Source organism: Ptychodera flava, chromosome 2 (genome assembly GCF_041260155.1).
Source record: "Ptychodera flava strain L36383 chromosome 2, AS_Pfla_20210202, whole genome shotgun sequence".
In the NCBI taxonomy this organism is placed as follows: domain Eukaryota; kingdom Metazoa; phylum Hemichordata; class Enteropneusta; family Ptychoderidae; genus Ptychodera; species Ptychodera flava.
In genome coordinates this window covers 468,428-485,698 of record NC_091929.1, presented here as the reverse complement: position 1 = coordinate 485,698, position 17,271 = coordinate 468,428, and the positions used below count along the sequence as shown (strand labels likewise).

At 37.6% G+C, this 17,271-nt stretch overlaps 1 protein-coding gene across 1 annotated transcript in view; it reads left to right on the top strand.

Moving 5' to 3' along the window:
* Positions 1 to 17,271, top strand: part of LOC139151121 (TBC1 domain family member 15-like) — a 202,030-nt gene that overhangs the window by 163,236 nt on the left and 21,523 nt on the right. The window contains exon 10 of the mRNA XM_070723677.1: positions 8,893 to 9,009. Within this exon, the coding sequence (XP_070579778.1) occupies positions 8,893 to 9,009 (117 nt within the window). The remainder of the gene's footprint in view (positions 1 to 8,892; positions 9,010 to 17,271) is intronic.

The window sequence follows — 17,271 nt, the reverse complement described above, 5'->3', positions numbered from 1 at the left end:
TTTCAGTTCATATCTGGTATTACGATGTTTTCATGTACAGAGCCATAACTCAGACATGTTTCAACCGATTTTATTCAAAGTTGGTACAAGGAGATTGACTAATGTCATACATATGCATGTCAATTTGTTATGTGATACGATCCAATATGGCTGCCTTGCGGCCATTTTGTTACGATTTTTTCATGTACAGAGCCATAATACTCTCAGGCATATCTCAACCGATTTTATTCAAAGTTGGTACAAGGACATTAACCTATGTCATACATATGTATGTCAATTTGTTTCATGATATGATCCAATATGGCTGCATGGCAGCCATTTTGTTACAATTTTTTCCTGTCCTTAGCCAAAACTTGGGCATGTCTCAAATATGGTACCAGTGATAATCTGTGAAGTGTTAGAATTGTATGCAAAAATGTTTTGCAACATCCTGTTGATTAATTCCTAGTTGACTCATTTTCTGAACTTTAGGATGGTGGCCTACATTGGTTTTATGTTTTCATCACCATGGAACTCATTCTTGGCCATTGAGCGCCATCTGTATCAAAGTATTTTTATCACAGACCTAATTAATGAAGAGGACTCTATCCTCTCTGAGGACATGTAATCAAGTACCCATTAACAAGTGGGGACTGTGTCATCAACAATGACTTGTTTGGTATACAGGTCCCTCGGGATAACCCAACTTAGATTTGTTCAAATTGTGATGAAATATGCAAATCTGTATTTTTAAGGAATTTTTTTTCCATTTTTGGTTACGCCATCCTGAAATGAGCTATCAAAGATATCCACCTTCTTCATCAATACATGTGTCACAAAAGGTTATTCTCTACACAACACAGCAGAGCTCTGTCAACTGTTGGGTCGCTTGTTAGTCCCCACGGACACCGTCCGGGGGACTTATAGGTTTGGTCATGTCCGTGTGTGTGTGCGTGCATCTGTGCGTGCGTCCGTCTGTGCGTCCGTCTGTGCGTTCGTCCGTCCGTCCGTTCACGCAGATATCTCAGAGATGCCTGGAGCGATTTCATTCAAACTTGGTACAAGGATAACTTCATATGTCATACATATGCACATTGATTTGTTTTGTGATACGATCCAATATGGCCGCCAGGCAGCCATGTTATTACGATTTTTTCATGTACAGAGCCATTAACTCAGACATGATTCAACCGATTTTATTCAAAGCTGGTGCAAGGACATTGACCAATTCATAGATATGCACGTCAATTTGTTTTGTGATACAATCCAATATGGCTGCCGTGCGGCCATTTTGTTATGATTTTTTCATGTAAAGAGCCATTAACTCAGACATGTTTCAACCGATTTTATTCAAAGTTGGTGAAAGGACATTGACCTATGTCATACATATGCACGTCGATTTGTTTTTTGATACAATCCAATATGGCCACCAGGCGGCCATTTTATTATGATTTTTTCATGTACAGAGCCATAACTCAGACATATATCCACCACTATCATTCAAAGTTGGTACAAGGACATTGACCTATTTCATACATATGCTCGTCAATTTGTTTCACGTCATGTAGCAGTATCATGTCAATTATTGAAGTTTCGAAATTAGGCTGATTGTCAAGAAATACTGCATCAAATTTCATGAAACTTTGTACAGATTTTAAGCTCACATTGCTTTAACACTGAAAAAGACATTTATCAGTGTCATTTTAATTTACTTGTAATTGCAAATGTAATGAACTTTGCTAATTTAAGAGTGATATATCCACAAATACATCGTCAAATTTGATGAAACTTGATACAGATGTTGATCTCATATTGTTGTAAATACTGCATCAAACTTTATGAAATATGGTACTGGTGATAATTTGTTAGTGTTAGGTTAGTAGGCAAAAATGTTTTGCAACATCCTGTCGATTAATTCTTAGTTAGCTCATTTAATGACCTTTAGGATGGTGGCCTACATTGGTTTTATGTTTCATCAGCATGGAACTCATTCTTGGCCATTGAGCGCCATCTGTATCAAAGTATTTTTATCACAGACCTAATTAATGAAGAGGACTCTATCCTCTCTGAGGACTGGTAATCAAAGTACCCACTAACAAGTGGGGACTGTGTCATCAACGATGACTTGTTTTTTCAAACCGCTGGTCAGACAGCTGTAATATTAATTGGTTTACAAGTCCCTAGGATGACCTCAGTGAGATAATTTCATAGTCAGGAAATACTTAATTTTGTATCCATGTCTATAGTAGCTTCAGGGACTTTGGCCCTATGTTAATGAATTGTTGCTTTAATGTTTATATGCAAAATTGCAATTCACAAACATGACGATTTGACAATGAATATGCTTACTGCAGTTACTGTTGACAATTTCCCTTTTCAATGACTCCTAATAAAATTTAATTTAAAACTGGCAGTCAAGCTAAATGCCATGTAAATTGGAAGGCACCAAAATTATCTTTCAACTATTGGACCTCCCAGGTGGCTCTTTTGAACCATAATTGTACACTTTAAGGGGTCTTCATGCATGACATCGTATGATGAGATGACCTAGACTTGACCTTTCAGAAAACCTCAGTATTTCTCCTCTTCCTTTGTATTATTACTCCGTTTGTGAAATTTTCCTTTTAAATTATGGTTTTTACCATCAAACTGAGTAGTTGCAGACCAAATTTTAATTCTAGCAAAGTAGGTAAAACTTCTGATAGACTGAAGGACAAACGGGACTAACGGAGGCAAAGCAAAGCCTTCTGTGTACTGCAGACAGAAGAGCAACAATGTTTGTTTTACGTACCAGGGAATTGTAACTTTGTAGAAAGGCGAGTGAAGCTGTTTTAATACATTGCAACTTTGTATGAAGGAGTGTAAACTGTTTCAACATTTTACAACTTTTTAGTCCCCATGGACACCATCCGGGGGGGACTTATAGTTTGGTCATGTCCGTGCATCCGTCCGTAGGTGCATGCATGCGTGCATGCGTTCGTGCGAACGTCCGTCCTTTCACGCAGATATCTCAGAGATGCCTGAGCAATTTCATTCAAACTTGGTACAAGGACATTGACCAATGTCATAGATATGCACGTCAATTTGTTTTGTGATACAATCCAATATGGCCACCAGGCGGCCATTTTGTTACGATTTTTTCATGTACAGAGCCATAACTCAGACATGTTTCAACCGATTTTATTCAAACTTGGTACAAGGACATTGACCAATGTCATACATATGCACGTCAATTTGTTTTGTGATACGATCCAATATGGCTGCCGGGGGGCCATTTTGTTACGATTTTTCATGTACAGAGCCATAACTCAGGCATTTTTAACCGATTTATTCAAAGTTGGTACAAGGACATTGACTTATAGTATACATATGTACGTCCATTTGTTTCTCGATATGGTGCGATATGGCCACATGGTGGCAATTTTGTTATGTTTTTATTTTCATGTCGATGGCCATAACTCTGGCAAGTCTCAACTGATTTTATTCAAAGACATAGACATTGACTTTTGTCATACATATACGTGTTGATTTTTTAAACAGATCAAATATCGCTGCTTGGCGGCGATTTTGTTACAATTTTCTCACGTACTGAGCCATAACTCAGACATATTTCCACCAGTATCATTCAAAGTTGGTGCAAGGACATTGACCTATTTCATACATGCTCGTCGATTTGTTTCACGTCATGTAGCAGTATCATATCAATTATTGAAGTTTCGTAATTAGGCTGATATGTCAAGAAATACTGCATTAAATTTCATGAAACTTTGTACAGATGTTAAGCTCACATTGCTTTAACAGTGAAAAAGACATTTATCAGTGTCATTTTAATTAATTTGTAATTGCATATGTAATGAACTTTCCTTAGTAGAGTGATATATATGTCCACAAATACAACGTCAAATTTGATGAAACTTGATACAGATGTTGATCTCATAGTGTTGTAAATACTGCATCAAACTTTATGAAATATGGTACCAGTGATAATCTATTAGTGTTAGGATAGTATGAAAAAATGTTTTGCAACATCCTGTCGACTAAGTCCCAGTTTACTCATTTAATGACCCTTAGGATAGTGGCCTACATTGGTTTTATGTTTTCATCACCATGGAACTCATTCTTGGCCATTGAGTGCCATCTGTATCAAAGTATTTTTATCACAGACCTAATGAAGAGGACTCTATCCTCTCTGAGGACCTGTAATCAAAGCACCCATTAACAAGTGGGGACTGTGTCATCAACGATGACTTGTTTATTGTTAGCTGTAGTTTTTTGTTGAGGTGGCCCCAGGGCAGTAAAAATTCATTAGCCACTATGTTCGCCAAGCTGGAATTTTTGTAGCCATTTTTTTAACTTTCTTTCGCATTTGACTAATTGGCGATCAGGTAGCAGGAGCCCTGGTTTGCATCATTGTGGAGTTGAAGATATGCCGTCCTCTCGACACAACGATAACTTTTGCATTTTCTGTTGCTTATTTGGGTAATTTCGTCAGTTGTGTGCTGATTTTGACATTATTAACAACATTTTGACTGTGATCGCTAAAGACAGTGTGTGCTTATATGTTTCAGACTCATGGCATGATCCGACATGGCATGATCGCACATGATCAAGATTGCATTTAGCACTGTTCTTCAGTCTGTTTCTAGCTCCATGCGATAAGTAATGTTGTTTGTTACACTGTTGTTACATATATTTCCACGAAAATACCATCAGAATTTCCTCGTGGCTACTTGAAATCGTACACTTGCATGCATGTAATTGTCAACATCACTATTCTTGAATGTAGTTGATTCTTATTACATCGACTGTACGTGTGCACATATGTGTACGTGTGCAAGTCACCCTGTATCATAATCAAAACATTTTAGTATCGCAACGTTTGAGCTGCCCGAAGCCAGAATTTACAGTTTATGAGAAATTTATCTCACATGTAAAACTGAGTTCTACTGTGAACGAATGCAAGCTATGTTAAATAACTATCGTGAATAGCAGCATATTATAAATATTTTGTACCTACTACACTGTATCACTATCAGAAAATCAGAAGGAAACAAACAAGTCAGAGCATGTAGCAGATGGTCAGAGAACTGTGGTCAGAGAAACTGTGGTCTATGGTCAGAGAAACTGTGGTCAGGATGATGCTGTCCAATTTTAACATTTGTCTCTTAGCACACACGAGATACTTATGACTGTCTCACAACATTTCCATATCATTTTCTATTCGGTTTTTATGATATTTAGTTTGCTTTTCACCACATTGTATGTCCTTCCCTGCAATATGTAATTCAAAATTAAATTTTGTTTTTGCCTACACACACTTGAGGGGTAAACTTATTTAGTCTCATAGATTAAGATGCATGGTTGACTTCACATGATGGTGTGGTGAGTGTAACAAGCAAGTGTCTTTTAGTCCCCACGGACACCATCCGGGGGGACTTATAGGTTTGGTCATGTCCGTACGTCCGTCCGTGCGTCCGTCCGTGCATCCGTCCGTTCACGCAGATATCTCAGAGATGCCTGGAGCGATTTTATTCAAACTTGGTACAAGGACATTGACCTATGTCATATAGATGCACATTGATTTGTTTTCTGATACGATCCAATATGGCCGCCAGGCAGCCATTTTATTACGATTTTTTCATGTACAGAGCCATAACTCAGACATGTTTCAAACGATTTTATTTAAAGTAAGTACAAGGACATTGACCAATGTTATAGATATGCACGTCAATTTGTTTTGTGATACGATCCAATGTGGCCGCCAGGCGGCCATTTTGTTACTATTTTTTCATGTACAGAGCCATAACTCAGGCATATCTCAACGGATTTTATTCAAACTTGGTACCAGGACATTGACCTATGTCATATATATAGATGTCAATTTGTTTTGTGATATGTTCTAATATTGCCTCCAGGGCCATTTTATTACGATTTTTAGCTACTATAGACTATAGTCTATAGAAGCTATTGGGATGGGTATCCGTCCGGCGTCCGTCGTCAGTCTGTATGTATGTATGTATGTATGTATGTATGTATGTATGTCCGTTTGTGAGGCGTCCGTCCACTCAAATATCTTGAGAACCACAGTACTTACTGATTTGATATTTGTTGTGTAGATGAAAAATACGATTTTGAGAAACTATTTTTTTTAATTTTTGATATTGTTGAAAATAGAGCAATTAATGCCAAAAAGGTGTTTTTGGTAAAAAATCTTCTTCTTCATAACCGCTGGTCAGACAGCTTTGTTATTTGGTATACAGGTCCCTAGGGGTAACCCAACTTAGACTTGTTCAAATTGTGATGAAATATGCAAATCTGTATTTTTAAGGAATTTTTTTGTCATTTTTGGTCAAAATTTGACTTACATTGTATGTAATTCTTGTACTGTATAAACCCTATCAATTCACCCAAAAAAAAATAATTAATATGATTTTAAATAATTGAATTAATTAGGAAATCATCAAAGCCAAAATATTTTAGTGTAGAATTATCAGAAAGTTCAACTTTTTTTGACAGTTCATAGTGAAATGCTTACCATCTTGGAGGATTAAAACATGTAAAGGCAACTTTCCTGAATCCCAACTTTGACATATTCTGAACCGTCATTTATTGTGCCCTGTATGTTATCTAAAAGAAATTGCATCAAAATAGTCAATAGAGATAGAGATAGAGATAGAGAAAGTTCTAATTTCCATTTATGGTTGACTTGGTAAGGATAAAATAAAATTACTTTTTGAGAAAAAAAATAGAGTGGTCAATTAAAAGAGTGGTCAAAGTGATAGGGTTTTTATGGTAAAGCTGGGCTGTATAAAGATTCCTCATGTGCTATTTATAGCAATTATGCAATCTGTGTAAACAGTGCAATGAAAGTGTACATGATTCCTTATAATGCTTTTGATGACCTTGAACTTCTTAAGTTTCAAACCTTTGTCTCTTCAGTGTGCTTTCTCTGAGTATGTACAGTCTCAACTTATTAAACAGAACTCACAATGTTAATCAAAGAAAGATTCGTCATCAATACATGTGTCACAAAAGGTTATTCTCTACATAACTCAACAGAGCTCTGTCAACTGTTGAGTTGCTTGTTCTTTCAAAACCGCTGGTCAGACAGCTTTAATATTTAGTTTACTTGTCCGTAGGATGACTTTAGTGAGATAATTTCATACAGTCAGGAAATACTTAATTTTGTATCCATGTCTATAGTAGCTTCAGGGACTTTGGCCCTATGTTTTCATGTACAGAGCCATAACTCAAACATGTTTCAACTGATTTTATTCAAAGTTGGTACAAGGACATTGACAATGTCATAGATATGCACATCAATTTTTTTGTGATATGATTCAATATGGCTGCTGTGCGGCCATTTTGTTATGATTTTTTCGTTTACAGAGCCATGATTCATGCATATCTCAACTGATTTTATTCAAAGTTGGTACATTGACATAGACCTATGTCATACATCTGCACATGGATTTGTTTTGTGATACGATCCAATATGGCGGCCATGTGGCCATTTTTTCACAATTTTCCATGTCCTGAACCATAACTCAGACATGTATCAAGCAAATTTATTCAAAGTTGGTACAAGGTCATTGACTCATAGTACACGTATGTGTATTGATTTGTTTCTCGATATGGTCTGATATGGCCACATGGTGGCAATTTGTTATGTTTTTTTTCATGTCAAGAGCCATAAATCTGGCAAGTCTCAACTGATTTTATTCAAAGTTTGTACCTGGACATTGACTTATGTCATACATATACGTGTTGATTTTTTAAACAGTAAGATCAAATATGGCTGCCGTGTGGCCATGGGACAATTGTGATTTACAAATTTAAGTAGGACCATCCTGAACCACTGATAGTTAGTGGTGATACCAGGTGTCCGGAATGGGTAAGCGTACCCTGCTAGCATGCTACACCCGTCAGGATTGGTCCCAAAATTGTCTAAATATTGTATGAAAAGATACAGGATGTGAATCACTGGAATAAGTCAAAGCCGGGAATGCTGTCGTTAATCATTCTTTGTGTGGCCGAGGTGTCATGTTTGTCCACAATGTCGTCATATCGACCGTAGAACTTTTTGAAAGTCCTAACAAGTCTTTTTGTTTATCCTTGTCTCAGTAATTTTGATGCCAATGAGCTGTGTCTCAGTTGAAAATCAGCATAGGAATCACAAGCCCACAATAAATGTTTAATGATTTCCAACAAATCAGAGATTTATGAAATGTGTAACAACCATTTACAACCTTCCCATATTCAATGTCATGACAGTGTATGTAAAAAGTTTAGAAAATCTTATCTCTGTTGGTTTAAACACAGTGGTGGAGGGACCGTGGTTTAAAATGGAAAAGACCTGAAAAGTTTGTTGTACAACATTGTAAACCTATCATAAGCAAAGGTAAACAAACAAATTTCATGAACAAGCTGAGTGTACATGCTCAGTAGAGTGGTTCCCATTCTGTTGCTTTGGGACTTGTTATATCAAGCAGTGCGCCATACATTGACTTGATGGAATTTGGTATAAACTTTCAAAGAACTGTTTTGAGAAACTTTTAAGCAGTAAATTTAAATGTATTTTTTGTTCAAATATTTATAAGTTTATCCAACCCATGTTTTGATTTCAAATTTTGAATTTGCTTCCGACTTAAACACGGAAGTAGCGGATCATCCGAGAGGTACTGTGCCTTGACCCTATTCAGGTTGAAGGGACAAAGATTGAATATTGAAAATTATTGAACAAATGTATAAAGGCTTTTTATCTACAATATGGTACATAGGTATAGTATAACAACTTTGAATCATAAGAACTGAGTTTCAAATGCATAAATTCACAATGTTGTGTGTGTAGATGTAATATAGTTGTCTGACCAGAAGATTCAGAATATGTGAATGATTTCATTTGTTTTGCAGATAAAGATGTAAGTAGGACCGACAGAACACATCCTTGTTTTGAAGGTCAAAATAATCCCAACACAGCGATGCTGTATGATATACTTATGACATACTGTCAGTACAACTTTGATTTAGGTAAGTTTTCATATAGCAATACATTTCTGTTATTTTCCTGTGATACTTGCAACCCTGCCTTCAGTGAAATGATGGCATTCATTACAGATACTCTTAGGAATGTCAAAGTCACATGTCCAAAATACATACCGTATATATATATATAATAATATCAATATTCACAATAGACAGCAGTATGAGCCTATTAATTTATACATGGAAGCTTAAAGAATATACATTTCTTTCCTTGTAGAAGACTTAAAATGTTGTAGAATGTACTGAATGGAAGTAAACTGTGTATTCCTTCCGAATGGGATATTAAATTGAAATACGTATAAAAGTAACAACACTTAAACTTTTGACATCCACCTGATGCGGTCCAGAGGGACATATTGAAAGAGTTGGCGCCATCAATATATGTCTGTGTCTCTCCATGCGTGCTGTCATTTCTTAGATGTGCCTGTACCAGGGCCTGTGTAAAGTTCATTCGACTTTGGCACAATTACAATGTTATGTAAGATACACAGGTGTATATGAATTTGTTTTGCAGCATAATCCTACATGTACATTGCTATCTGGAGGCTCTTTTTCTAACAGAATTTTATTGTCATTGTTCATATGCAACTGCCTCAGGATGGTCTTGTGTTTGTTGTTCTTTGTTGTGACAAACTACAAAATTAAATTAAGGTTGACAAATTCAGAATCAGAGTTCAATGTCATTAACACTATGTTTCCTATAATTATTTTGAAAATAATTTTCACCCTTGGAACCGGCAACAATGGGATTACCTTGCAGTTTGATTCCAATTTGGCATTCCAGACTTTTGCTTTTTAAAAATTGTAAAGGTTTAAGATATTTCACACATTCAGCTGTCTGTTGTATCAATATCTCTCAGGGCTCCAAATTAACTTTTTTGCCTGGTAGTCCAATTGGGCTACCATTTTCTTAAGTTGGTAGCTCAGTGACAATTTCTGGTAGCCCATGCATACTTCAGGGCTTATAGGCAAGACTTGCCACTTCGATGCCTGGTATGCATGTTTTTTTACACACACTAAACGTTTTCATATCATTAACAGGAAGGAACCTAATGACTGGATTGTTTGTACAGGATAAACAACAGAAAACCGACACCGAAATATATCTGACATGTAAGCCTTGAGACAGATAACTATAACCAGTCTAGGGTTCAAATTAATGTCTTTACGCCAGACCAGTGATTAGGTTCCTTCCTGTTAATGATATGAAAACTTTTAGTGTGTGTAAAAAAAACATGCATACCAGGCATCGAAGTGGCAAGTCTTGCCTGTAAGCCCTGTATATTTTACCGATATTTATTCTAATTAAAAAGGGCAAGAAAAAGCTATTTTTTAGCTCTCATAGCCATATGTATATATGGCAATGGAAGCTATTCTTATAGCTAGAAAAATGTCTGTATGTATGTAGTCTGTATGTCTGTATGTCTGTATGTCTGTCTGTCAACATCAAAAACTCCAAAACCGCTGCACATTTCATCTTGATATTTCGTGTGTACATGGATGATGGGCTGTAGATGAGATTTTGTTCAAATGAAGTTGTCATTGCCAAAAATATGCAAATTAAATGAAAAAATGTAAAAACAGTCAAAATTGAAAAACTCAATAACCCTGAGCAGATTACATGAAAAATTTAGCATGTAAGTACTTTGGGCTGACCTGAAATGATTGTGCTTTTTTTGATTTTTTGATATTGTTGAAAATATGCAAATTAGTGCCAAAAAAGGCGTTTTTGGTAAAAAATCTTCTTCTTCATAACCGCTGGTCAGACAGCTTTGATATTTGGTATACAGGTCCCTCGGGATAACCCAACTTGGATTTCTTCAAATTGTGATGAAATATGCAAATCTGTATTTTTAAGGAATTTTTTTGTCATTTTTGGTCAAAAATTTATTTCATCAAAACCGCTCGTCTGACAGCTTTGATATTTGGTATACAGGTTCCTACAGATAAACTAAATATGATATATAGAATATATGATGAAATCTGCAATTTTGTATTTTTGGTGCAATTTTTGCCATTTTTGGTCAAAAAATGTGTTTCTCAAAAACTACTTGTCTGATGCCTTTGATATTTGGTATACAGGTTCCTAGGGGTTTTCTTAGTGTGATATAGTGAAATTTGATGAAATCTTCAATTTTTGTATTTTTGGGTCAATTTTTGCCGTTTTGGTCAAAATATTTGTTTCTCAAAAGTTACTCATGTGATAGCTTTGATATTTGGTATACATTTTTATACATAATTATGATGAAATCATTTTTGTATTTTTGCAGCTAATTTTGCCATTTTAGGTCAGGCAATCCTGAAATGAGCTATCAAAGATCTCAACCTGACATCAATACATATGTCACGAAAAGTGCTCTCTACATAACACAGCAGAGCTCTGTCGACTATGGGTCGCTTGTTTTTTTTAAAACCGCTGGTCAGACAGCTTTAATATTTGGCTAACAGGTCCCTAGGATGACCTTAGTGAGATGATTTCATACAGTCAGGAAATACTTAATTTTGTATCCATGTCTATAGTAGCTTCAGGGACATTGGCCCTATGTTTAAGATAATGCGGTGATTAAATAAGCATTTGAAATATGACCTTAGTGAGATGATTTCATACAGTCAGGAATACTTAATTTGTATCCATGTCTCAGGGTTTTACATCACTTTTTACTTTTGAGAGTCCTGGGACCCCTGGTGTTAGAAAATGGGAGTCCTACATCAAAATATGGGGGTCCAATTTATTTCAAAAGAATATTTTATTGTTTATCCATGCCATGGTCTTCACTGTGTTCAATTAGTGTTATAACACACGGCAAATGGTTGCGCATTTCTAAAATTATTCTTACATGAAAATTCTAGTTCATACTGAGGTCCCTCATTGATCAATTCAAAGAACACTATTCATAATTGACATGATCTCATAACTTTAATGACAAGTTCACAAAGTTGTGAAATTTGAACAAGTATTCAAATTTGTCAAATTGACAAGAAGGTAATTTCATACTCTGAAATGGTATTCACCTAGGAAGTCCAGTAGGTTGAGTTCACACTCTGCCAGCAGCTCCTTCAGCAAATAAACCTAGCATTGTTTATGAAGTCAAAATCATCTGTGATGGGGCCAACCAGTTTGATGAACATTAGTCTATTAAGCCTTTGAGGATTGAGTCTATTTCGTGCCCTCTGTTTGATGGCATTTGTACTGAAAAGCCCTTTCACATGGGCAGAGGACACTGGTATGACAAGAGCAATTTTAGCAAGAATGGCAAGATCAGGATACTCCTCTGTAAAATCAGTTAGCAACAGCTTGATATACATATCAAAATTCAGTGCGTCCGTAAGATCTCATTCTGCAGTAGTTTTTTGATATAATTTTCTCGTACACTACAGAAGCTCTGTCTGAGTGGCTGATTGTAAGTGATTTGAATGTTTTTGTATGTGTTTTTCTGACCATTGCCAGGAACATCACCCAAAGCATTAAAGACTTCTCTGACAGTGTGTGAATCATTAGTCATTGTATTCAATGTGTCCCTAGTAGACTGAACACTTTTTTTGATATGGGATAGGTTGACAGAATCTTTCTGAAATGTAAGGCTCAAAATTCCAATCACAGTAAGGACATCAATCAATAAGGCAGTGAATAGCAGAAACAATGAATTGGAGACAAATTTCAACAGCCCATCAGCCTTTCCCCCTTTTTTGTCACTTGCAAGTGCCAAGGCAATTGGCTCAAAACTGATGAAAATCATCTTGACAGCTGATTCAACCGACAACCAGCGAACAGATGTAGGCTCAGTTATTTGTTTTGCCTTCCCATTCAACAGAGTTTGAATTTCTCTAAGTTTGTCATATCTCACACTAGAGTCATTAAAGTATTTATACAATGAATGGATTATATTATGATATTCTTTGCAATATTCAATATCTCATTCTCTGCCTGCTTGAGAAGCAGCAAGATTCAATCGATGTGCAACACAATGCACTTGAACAAGGTTGGGATTTCTGGCTTTTAATTTTGCACCCAACCCGTTCAAACGACCGTCATTACGGCCGCCCCTGTCTGTTCCCAGTCCATATATTTTTGTCTACGGCCGCGGTCACAGATTTCTTTCCTAGTCAAAAATTCAATCAAGGCGTTTCGATCCTGCAGCAGTGGGTACTAGGTGCAGGGTATGAGTAACGAACTCGAGCGCGTACGCTGCAACAATTACGTACTGTTTACCTGATTGCTAAACGTGACCTTCCGTTCGCATGCGATGGTTACCGAGGAAAGAAACATTCGCCTCGCCATTCTGAATATATAGAACATATATGGCAAGTTTCTTATGAACGGTTATGTCACAAGTCTCATCCAACATTATACCGATGAAATCACTTGCAAGTTGCATGTATGCTATCAATCAGGGACTTCTCCATCACACGTTGAATACACTCTTCAAACTCCATAACTACTGAGGACATTTGTAATATACAATGTCTAAGCCGTTCAGATTCTGTAGATGCATGATGTCAGTGAATACATCGCACGGAAGGTCACGTTTAGCAATCAGGTAAACAGTACGTAATTGTGCAGCGTACGCCTCGAGTTCGTTACTCATACCCTGCACCTAGGTACCTGCCGGTCCTCTGCAGATTTGCGAGCAGTAGTAAATTGTGACCTCAAGCTTAGGATTTTAGCACTTGTGAGATGACTTTTCGAGTCCTGATGACGAGTTGAATGTTGAAAATTAGAACAACCTTCCGTGAACGGGCATGTAACATTCGATTTCAAACATACATCGCATTCCATGACGTTTCGCTCTTCAGAATATCGAAGCCATTTAAATCTATCGAGCCAACTTCTGTTGAATGTTCGTAATTTTGCTGACTTGGCCGGGGGATCTGATGTATCAGTATCGCATGGCGTAGCTGCTGTTTCGGCCTCGACCGAACCTACATCGTGCTGGTTGCTGCGGCTGTCGAAAAACTTTCGCAGATCGGCTTGTTTTGGGTATTTGACACGACCCGCCATAATGCATAAGTATTGATCGCCGCAAACAAGAAATCGACCAATTAAGAATCAGTTTACATTTCGAAAGTCACTTTTTACGGTAGTAAAATTTGTTTCCGCGGGTACCATTGGTCATCAAACAGTGGAGGCCAATGCACTACGGAGCATTCTATTAAAGTATGGGGTTGGTAAGGTTTACTGGATGTGTTTTACGTGTTCAGCAGCTTCGCGAGATATACACCAGCAACAGATATCTGTGCGTCCGAAGGGACGCGTAGTTTAGTTTTTGAGGGGTCCTGGGTCCGGTTTTATGCGTAAAGGACGCAGAAATGCGCGTCATGTAAAACCCTGATGTCTATAGTAGCTTCAGGGACATTGGGCCCTATGTTTAAGATAATGCGGTGATTCAGTAAGCATTTGAAATATGACCTTAGTGAGATGATTTCATACAGTCAGGAAATACTTAATTTTGTATCCATGTCTATAGTAGCTTCAGGGACATTGGCCCTATGTTTAAGATAATGCGGTGATTCAGTAAGCATTTGAAATGGTGAACTGTATTTGGTGTTGAAATGCGGTAAAAAATAATGAGAAAACATAGCTGAGGTGATTTCAGCAGGTTTGGTTTCCAACAAATATATTCAAAGTTTTTTTCAATGTTAAAGAGTGATGGGGGGGGGGGGGGAGTCCTGGCAGATTTTGAAAAAAATCCAAACAAATGTCAATAAAAAAATCAGCCACAGAAGGTTTGTCAAAAAGAAAAGGTGGGATAGTGGGAAAAAAAAGAATGTACAATGTATCGGATAAAAAAGATAATGTTCCTCATCAATCTTCCAGACAACCCTCTTTTATCAAATGGTACACCCCTGATGTATTTTTGTGTGCAATTAACCATGCAGTGTATTTTAGTTTAAGATGTCAATCAAGTTAGGTAAGGATTTGAAAGGAAAAGTCAAGTTCACCACAGTTAAATTTCTTAACTTTATCTCTTGTGTCATCATCCTTGTATAATTGGTTAAGTTTGTTAAGTTGCTCCAGATGTGGATGTACCAGCTGTTCTGGAAGAAAACAATGTTTACTTTTCCCTGTAGGGTTTCTGAGTTGATGATTGTATGTTGAAACCTCTCCATGTATCTGGTGCATGGGCAAAATGTAAATATCGGTTGCATGTTATGTATTTCAGTCTATGTCAAATATTGTAAATGAAAAATCATGAACAGTTTGCTGTGTGCTTGTAAAAGATAACATGTTTGTCAATACATATTAAAACTGCCTTGCAGTTTGATTGTCTTAAAAATTATCACAGAAGTAGAAAACGAAAAGAAACTAATCAAATTGCTGTAACATATTCACCCTCAGTGTCTGTAGGCCTATACTTAACTATTTTATCATTACATTCAGCTTTTTGTTATATCTTTATCACTCTTCATGGGCCAAGGCACATTTGGGGTCAATGTCATCACTCTGTGCCAGTCTGTGAATGTCAGTCTGTCTGTATGTGTATGTCCATGTTTCATACAATTGTTGGTTTTTTTTGATAACTCTATGAGCGAACAGTGATTATTGTCACTATTTTCAAGATTCTGTCCTGGAAGTGAATTTTCTAGTCATTTGATGTGAATACTTGCCCACCGTTAATACCCAAAGGAAACAGGTGTAACGGACAACAGTTGTCGTTAAAGGTTTGGTGAACTCTTGGTTTCATTCTCAGAGTTGTATGCAAATTTTAATAGTTGTCATGACAATGACTGTGACCTTCTCCAGCACGGCAGAGGACATACGAAGCATGGCTAAAAATAGACCATGGACTACGGAGGAGGCATAATGTCCATGAAATTGTGATAGATACATTATGATCAAAATGCAGTGGAAATGTGTTTTCATCATTCTCGCGAGCCAGAGCTATAATTTCTGCTCCGCTGACCTACGCAAAAATCAAGCTCTGGCAGATTACGCCGGGAAACTGCGGAAGTATGAATGGGGGTTAATTAATTATTCATGAGAACATATCATCAGAATTAGCCAATCACGAATCCGTTTTACAAAGTCATGTCGGGTCGTAAGCTCCTCATTGTCTGTGTGTGCACAATCGAGCTTTCAGGGCCTGAGATCCTCTGGTTCCGTTGCATCTCTTCCGATATATGTTGCATTAAATCCGACAGCTTTCAAAATTTTGACAGTTTTTCTGTCATGATCGAGAGCAACGGCCATAGTATTCACCATGTGAATACTATGGTTTCGGTATGAACACAGGCTTCGGCATGTACACAGACTACGGCCAGCAACGAACCCGGCCCAGTCCCACTGCAAGGTCGTCCCCGTACACTCAGTGTGACTATTTTCGGACGATCTCAGTTCGGACATTTAAAGACATGCTGTTCGTTGTACTCACTTCGCTCCGTATTGATAGCGTTTTACAAGTCATGATACAGCATATTAAAGGGGAAGTTCACCAAGGATGATTTTTACATATGTGCTAGCTTTGTGGTCACTTACCCCGGTAAAGCTATTTTCGCCATTTATAACTTGCACGATTTTTACAAAAACCGATAGAAATAGTACAGGAACTGCCCATGTAATTTGAATCATGGGAAAAGCGCCAAGCTTGGAGCTTGCATAATGTGATATGGAAGGCACCATTTTCCCATGGGTATGGCATTGTCCACTCACAGGTATTTCAAGGTATCAAAAACGGAGGAGTGAGGGACATAGTGCGGGACACGCAAACTGCAATTTATGGCACTCTGAGGGACGTCCCGCACTGTGTAAAATATTGGACTCTGAGGGAACGTCCCGCAGAGAGTTAAAAACTGGACTCTGAGGGACGGGGCGCCCCCAACGATGTGCATTGGTATAGCACAAAATCACGATCAGGCCCATGGAGATAGGGCTTACTAAACATTGCGCTGCAGGTCGCTGAAACTGCATGTACTACGTGAAAGTTTATCGAAAGGCGTGTTGGTGAACAGAGTTGCGTGTTCCCCGTGTTGGGGCTGTATGCTATGGGCAGTCTTGAATAATTGGAACGCGAGGATGAAATTTACGCGAGACATGTTTGCCATGTTGAGACTGCTTCAAAGCATGGACTGTGAAATTTTGTGAGGTCGACAAATTAGGTAACAAAAAACCCTCAAACGCACGTGGGTGTCACATCAAAAGTGGCCGCGATTACAGACGGAGCGATCTGTGACACTGCACCGGCCGCACGACGGACGACGCGTAAGTTGACATCGCGTGCCAGCCCTTGGAAATATATTGTAACTCCCTGA